Genomic DNA, 7,154 nt, shown 5'->3' with positions numbered 1-7,154 from the left:
ATATTTTACCATACATTTATGAATCTATAGTGTTCTGAAGATGAAAACTTGGATGGTTTGTAAAAAATAAATTAAAATAATTTTTTTCACATGAAAAATCCTTAAAACACAATGCATTGTGGTCTATATTTGCCAATCTAGTGAGCATTGATGCTCACTGGTTTTTCACAGACTTCTGGGAAATGTCGAGGTGACTGGATTATAGAACTGTAGATTCAGACAGCTCTATAAAATAGCAAACACACTATAAAGTGCACTTTGTAGTGAGTAGTGAAGGAATTCAGACACAACCATCAGTATTGAGATATCACTAAAGGACCAGAGGAACATTTCCATGCACTATCTTCAGATGTTGCTGGGTGATGTATGCAGTTAACTTATGTAAACAGTGAACAAGAAATTATATTTACAGGAAAATGCAGTTTTCCAAAACAAAGATTAATATAAAACTAGAAGCGGATGAACTTTAGAAATATGACAGTATTTGATGAATAATTACTACTTCACAGTTATATGTATATATATTTTTTGCAATTAATTGTTTGGATTGCTGGGAGAAGTTGTGCAACATGTTCTCTGCATCTTCATTGTTTGTGTTAATGTCTCATGTATTAATTACAGTCATAATTACTGCCTCCATAACTCTAAAAACATTCTTAGATGTAACGTTAACGTTCTCATAATTCTCCAAGATAAGTGCTTTAGTACTTAAGTACGTATCAACATGATGTAATGAGCTTATTGTTTTACAAGGCAGACAGTGAGTCTTTTACACTAATGCTGTTGTCATTTACTGCCTGCTCTGCAAACGTGCATCTTCATTCACATCTCCCATCCAATAGAAATGAACGCTCTCATTGTACTGGAAGGGCGAAGCAAGTCTCTGCCCCAGTAAAGAGACGGTAGAGCAGACGACGGCCGGCGGAGGAGGACGGTCCAGGTCATGCGTCCACGCTAACATTAGTTTGGTAGCAGTGAAACCCATGATGCAGTCTGTGACTTCACCCACCACTGAGATCACAGCCGGGAAGCACCAGTGTTATCATTGTCCTCTTCACTGACTCGATATTCCTCGTATTCCTCTGAGAATTGTACCGAGCATACTGCGGGTAAATCCACACTCGTACTCAGTTTTTTTCTGGAGCTGACGTGCAGTTTCTGCAGATTGAAGCTTCAGGACTTCTCTTCAGGTCGATCAGACGATGAGAGAATCCCGGCTCAGAAGAGTGTTCTGGTGAGGATCAAACAGTAATCATGAACAAAGCAACAGCAGAAACTTTCCACCCAGAAAAAAACATAAATTAAGAATCATGAAGCATCTTCAACAAAAAAAAAGTATAGTAGGTATTAGCCATAACGATTAATCAGATAAGATCAAACATGGATCAAAGTCCTTAAGCCATTATTTTTTTTTTCACATTAAGTCAGAGTAAAGCGAATTCAGAGTCTGAATATTATTGCTTCAGTAACAGGGAGAGACAGTAACCCTCCACCCATTTAAACTATGTGTTTGCTTCACTTGGTATTTTGCATTTTGCAGAGTTGCATGCTGCAAAGAGAGTGAATGTAACCATGGTGCTGGAGTCATGAACAGTGCCAGTTTAAAAAGGCTGTCTTCTCACACTATTGTGACTTAACCAATGAGTGAAACATTTATCTGAATACTTGTGAATGCTCACCATCTATTTATCACTCTTCCTGCCTTCTTCATGCAGGCTTCAAATGCAAAAAAAAACAGATATGTTGAAGAGTTTTCTGCACTGATAAGTGTCTGCTCTCTGTATCACGTAAATAAAACAAACTATCATCAAGTTTATCTGATCATCTAATCCTATTAAAAAACATTTACAGAGAGCAGAATGATTGAATCATAAATACATAAACTTATGTCACATCCTTGGTGTTTACTCTTTGACTTTGTGATAAGTCAGGCCTTGGCTTGCAGCCTTGTGACTTGATCTAAGCCACATCAATGCTGATATCCAGAATAACTGAACTTCCTGTTTGGAGAAACTTCTCAGAAATGATTTTTTCCCAGTTAGTGGTGTTTAGAACACTGATAAGGCTTCTCTTTACACTGTTAAGACTGAATTGCACAATAACAAAGAAATGTGATGCACTTTACTTTGAAGAAGCTGACTTCAGACAATCAACCTTCAGAACAGAGATACTAACAGACGTCAAAAAAGGTCATTTTAACACAAATGTGTTATGGGAGAGTGAAGTGCCAGATTAATTTAGCTAAGAGTTATGTTTTAATTCAGCACTGCATTAGTGGGGCTTTAAATCAGATCAGATAATCTGATTAAACAAACAGATTAGAATGCCAAAAAGGAAAGGTTTTTGCAGGTAAGAAAGTGTGTGTAATACTGACAGAATGCAGAACAACAGCAACAAAGACCATTAAAGCATTTTACAGATCCCACAGCTGGGATTGAGAAACCAACAAGATGGCTCACTGTGTTAAGCTTTTACTGCCTCACTGACTCCCAACTTTTATGTGAATTGTACAGTTTGTGTCTCGATTTATTTTAAAAACATTTTTGTGTCTTCAATGTGGGTTTAGAATTTTTTATTAAAATGGTTTGCTATCAACTCTGTGTTGTAGTGAAACCTGAAAGCTTCAGAGCCTAAAAACTGTAACCAATTTTGTTGGATTCTGATGCAGAATTGATATACTGGCACTGGTGGATAATATTACATTTAAAATTCTATGATGTATACAATATTTCTGCTTTTCTCTGACTTAAAGGACTGGATTTGACCAAGTTATGTCAGTGAGCAAACAACCAGTTATTGTTTTAGAAAGTATTGTGATACAGAACACAGAGGATTCTACCTAGTTTTCATTCTTGTAGCATCTGAACCTGACCTGTCAAAGGTACAACAACACAACACTTACTGCAGGTCTACAACATCCTCTTCCCCACAAAGTACTTTACTACACACCCTACACTTAACCGGTCATCAGCTTTACATCAGTAGGTGTGTGTAAATGAAAACGAGGCTTGTGCTGGTGGAGTATGAGGACACTGCTATTATGAGTATGCACAAAATGACAGTCTCTAACCAACAAAAAGAAGTGTGGTGGTTAACCGTTAAGTGATCACTGCAAGTTAATAGGCAGTGTGTCTATGATGCAATCCTCGTTTTTTAGGTTCTGAGCTGGCCAGGCTTGTTCAGCCAGCCTATGACTCCATGGATGAATGTGAAACTATTAGCAACATAACAGAACTTTGTTACATGCTGTTTACATCATGCATTAGTAATAAAAAGCAACTTTAAAGTCTCATTCCAATCGTTTTTTTAATCTTTTGTAAAAGTGTTTCCAGTGGTCTTATAATTATGATGATGCTGTTTTTAAGCAAAAAAATAAATAAATAAAAATTAAAAAACGGTCTTGTTTTATAGGACATAGTTTCTGTGGGCTAGCAGGAGTTCATTAGAAATTCTCCTCTGTTGGCACAGAGTAAGCCCGTCCAGATCATCCATCTGTTTACAAGCTCTCCAGCTAGCTCACAACACCAACCTAACCCTAGCAATGCAAAAAACATGGTGAGCAATATTGGAGCATTCCAGCCGTACAGTTTTGAGCCAGATGCCAGATCAGACAAGAAAAAAACAGACGTACATGGATCTATTTGAGAGTGGATGCATCAAAATGGAGCAGAGCAGGAATCTGCTCCTGATTCACAAAGACTTGAATAAGAAAATATTCCGAAATCCAATTTTAAGATTAATTTTCTTTATATACTGTATGTCCTCCATCATGAGATAAATACAAAAACATGATTTTTGTATTTAACACTAATGTAAATGTACTGTAGCAATGTTTCTTAAAGTGTGACTTAGACATACAGAATGTCATAATTTCACCTCAGTTTAATCACAAACCTAAAACATTAAAATCCTTTATATCTTAGTATTTCATGAATTGTAAACTATGTTACTCTGATTATGTAAGACATTTTGGACAAACAGTCATTAGAAAGCAAATTTAGGACTAAACTTGTGCGGTTGTGGTTTCTCTCTACCTTGTGAACCATCAGATACATTTTCTCATTGTCAATCAGGTCAACGGTTGACAGGAGTCAGTGTTACTCACCACCTTATGACCCTTCTCCCTGTGTTCTTCCCTCCGACTGGACAGTGAGTGGGCGGATGGCTGGGAGGAGTGGGTGCTTGCTTGAGGTGGGCGTGGAGACGGCCTGTCACCTCTCGCTCTCTCTGTGTCCGCTGAAGGAGGTCTTGAACTGGTTTCAGGTCTGCTACTGGCTATGTGGCTACACTGAAGGTTAGATTCCCTACTCCCTTTTCTGGAGCTGCCCTTTGAGGGTGTATCAGAATCGTCTTCACTCCGGGATCTACTCCTTCCGTGACCAACTCCTCGCAACTTAGCCTTGCGCTCTAGCAGACTATTTAGGAATGTGGCATCGTAGTCCTTTTCTTCAAAGACTGTCAGTTGAGGGCCTGTTGTAGGAGGAGGTGGGACGTTGACCTCTTTTTCCCACGTGCCCCTCCTCTTTTTAGGAGAGTGCAGTGGGCTTATGTTGTGTCTGTTTTGCTTGTAGTGCCTGGAATGCTCTTCGTGGTTGTCGTCATCATCCAGATCCTTTTCGCTGTCGTGATAGTACTGTGGGGGACCGTTACGGTAGCACGGATACCCTCTGAACTCCACAAGCTCCGTCTCATAGTCTTCCCTTTCTTGTTCTCTCCTCCTTGCTCCTCTGTCTCCTCTCTGCTCATAGGAATCAGCAAACTCCTCCAGCTCAACGAGAGAGCCTCTGCGTCCGGTGGTGCGATATGCCTTTCGATGTAGATGTTCTGAACGAGGGTTCCATCTGTAAGACATTATCACAGGCTTATAGTGTGGCCTCATGTATGAATACGTTTTGCATTTGATGTTACCTGTTGTACTTCTCCTCCTCATGAGGACCGGGCTGCCACTGATTCCTGCCAGTCCTGTTTGAGCGCGAGGAAGGGGGAGGATCATCACTGTACCGACGGGGCAGCAGAGGCTCATCCTGGCAGTCATGAGGGTCTGAGGCCGGGTCATGGCGGTAACGGTGGGGTGACGAGTGTTTGTTATGGTGGCGCTGCGTCTCTGGACTGTGGACTTCACAGGAGCGCTGAGGTTCAGGTTGAGGGTCATGGTCAGGAATCACCGGGAGGGCTTTCTGCTGAACGGTTTGGTAGTTTTGTCGGAAGGCAGTGTCCCCTTCATGGAGAGAGCTCAGCTCAGAGTGACTAGAGGCTGTAAAAATAAAATAATCAGTAAATACTGCTGGTAAACATAATTAAAGAAAAAGATCCTTCAAAGGAAAGGAAAGAACCAGAAAGAGTAGGAAAGCAAAGGCCTGAAAGAAAACTTTTGATTTGACACCAGAGAATGACAGATCATCTGCTGCTTCATATCTGATCAGTTGGAAATGAAGTAGTCAGAAAGCTTGAGTGCAGATGGGCATGCTGATACAAGAAATTAAAAAGCTGAAATAAAATTGTGAGATCCAGAGAAAGCATCAGCATGCTTTAGAAGCAAAGCCATGAAGTGGATTTGTTAGGCTTACACTGACGACTGATGGACCTGGAAGGGTTGAGGTGAGCCAGCTGTTTCTCTACATACTGTAGCACTCTGAGAGAGTCATGATCCGGAGACGGCACACAGTAGGGAACCCCTACAGCATGTACGGGCACTGAAGATACGTACATACTAGACTCAGTGGCATGAAAAATTAGTACTAACCTATTTTAGGACCATTCTGGTGTTTTACTATAATATAGTACATAAAAATAGCACAAACAATAACTTGCAGAATGTATATTTTCCCAAAAAGTTTGGAACGCTTTACTTTTTGAAGTGAAACAATAAAATGGTCTCACCTGTCGTGACAAGGCTGCCATTTGTGGGTTGAACAGAAGACACGTTGTCCACGAGGGATGGTGGGGCTATGGGCACCATGGTTGGAACGCCAGACACAAAGTATGGAGGGTATGAGGGAGCCTGGGGGCTTGAGGCGCCCGACCTTATACCCTTACCTGCCTCATACACTAAAATGCAACAAAAACATTCCCTTCAGACAATCTTAAAAAACGTTTTATTTCAATCAGTGATTATTTGAAACACAAACCCATCTCAATTTGAAGCTATTTTGAGACATAAAAATATTCATGTGACTTTGAAGGAGTTAAAGCAAAAACACTACTGAAAAACCTGATGCCAGATCAATATCGCATAACATCAAGTCTATACATGCCATCACTTTTCTATCAAAACAAGGGTTATTTCTTTATTTGAAAAAGTTGAAACAATAAACAACTGTGATGCATTTCTGTTTGTGAATACGTTTGCAGCACTTCAAGCATGAACTGTATTCTTCTTCTGGGTTTAATATTGTCAAGTTGCCCTTAGAAAGAATCAGAAAAGCACCAGGAAGGTCGTTCAGAGACGGTTTGTACTCACGGTGTCTGGGGCAGCAGCACGTGTCAGGGCAACACCAGCAGCTAACATAGCAGCAGCAGGAATGAGGACAGCACTGACACCAGCAGACCCCAACCAGCACCAGGAGCAAGACACTGCCAAACACCACTGCTACCACAAACACCCACTCTGCAAGAACAGCAGAAGCCCACACATGCACATTACAACCAGATGAGCTCTGAAGAGTTGTGTTGAAAAGTTAGAGTTAAAACTTCACATATCTTATAGATAAAGTCTGGAACATAACTGGGACATTTTGAAACATTTTTTAGTAGTTTGACCTTTAAAAGACATAATAAGAATGTTTAAGACATTTTTTAATCAATTTTGACACATGAGACGATTTAAATCTGTTTTTCTGTTATTTATTTCTATAAATTGAAATTAACGTGGCTTTAAAATCTATTTTAACGCACTAAAGGAAAAACAAAATCACAGATATCTGCTCCACTGATAGACTACATGCTCTTGTCTGTGTGGGCAAAGCAAAGAGAGGGGAAGAAAAGGGCGGATAAGGAAATGTAACAACAATGTAAAATCAAGCACCACACACACACAAGGATTCCAAAAGCAAATACACACTTGCAGGAAACCAGTTTGTACTGCAGGAAAGAAGAGTCAAAGCTGCTGTTTAAGATACGGGGGAATTTGTGTTACAACACAACAGCTTGTAATC

The 7,154-nt window shown here is 40.1% G+C and overlaps 1 protein-coding gene across 4 annotated transcripts in view; it reads right to left on the bottom strand.

The window, feature by feature from the left end:
* Positions 1-20: 20 nt before the first annotated feature.
* Positions 21-7,154, bottom strand: part of LOC112161259 (immunoglobulin-like domain-containing receptor 2) — a 15,470-nt gene continuing 8,336 nt past the window's right edge. For 2 of the 4 annotated variants that reach the window (XM_024296320.2, XM_024296321.2), the window contains 6 exons: positions 6,461-6,607; positions 5,881-6,048; positions 5,568-5,693; positions 4,909-5,254; positions 4,106-4,841; positions 23-1,231 (listed from right to left, as the gene is read on the bottom strand). In XM_024296320.2, the coding sequence (XP_024152088.1) occupies positions 1,196-1,231; positions 4,106-4,841; positions 4,909-5,254; positions 5,568-5,693; positions 5,881-6,048; positions 6,461-6,607 (1,559 nt within the window). In that variant the 3' untranslated portion in view covers positions 23-1,195. Of the gene's footprint in view, positions 1,232-2,839; positions 2,873-4,105; positions 4,842-4,908; positions 5,255-5,567; positions 5,694-5,880; positions 6,049-6,460; positions 6,608-7,154 lie in introns of all 4 variants that reach the window. The other 2 variants (XM_036209639.1, XM_024296323.2) reach the window with 2 other exon arrangements.

This window comes from Oryzias melastigma, linkage group LG3 (assembly GCF_002922805.2).
Source record: "Oryzias melastigma strain HK-1 linkage group LG3, ASM292280v2, whole genome shotgun sequence".
Classification (NCBI taxonomy): domain Eukaryota; kingdom Metazoa; phylum Chordata; class Actinopteri; order Beloniformes; family Adrianichthyidae; genus Oryzias; species Oryzias melastigma.
This window is presented reverse-complemented; position numbering and strand designations above follow the sequence as displayed.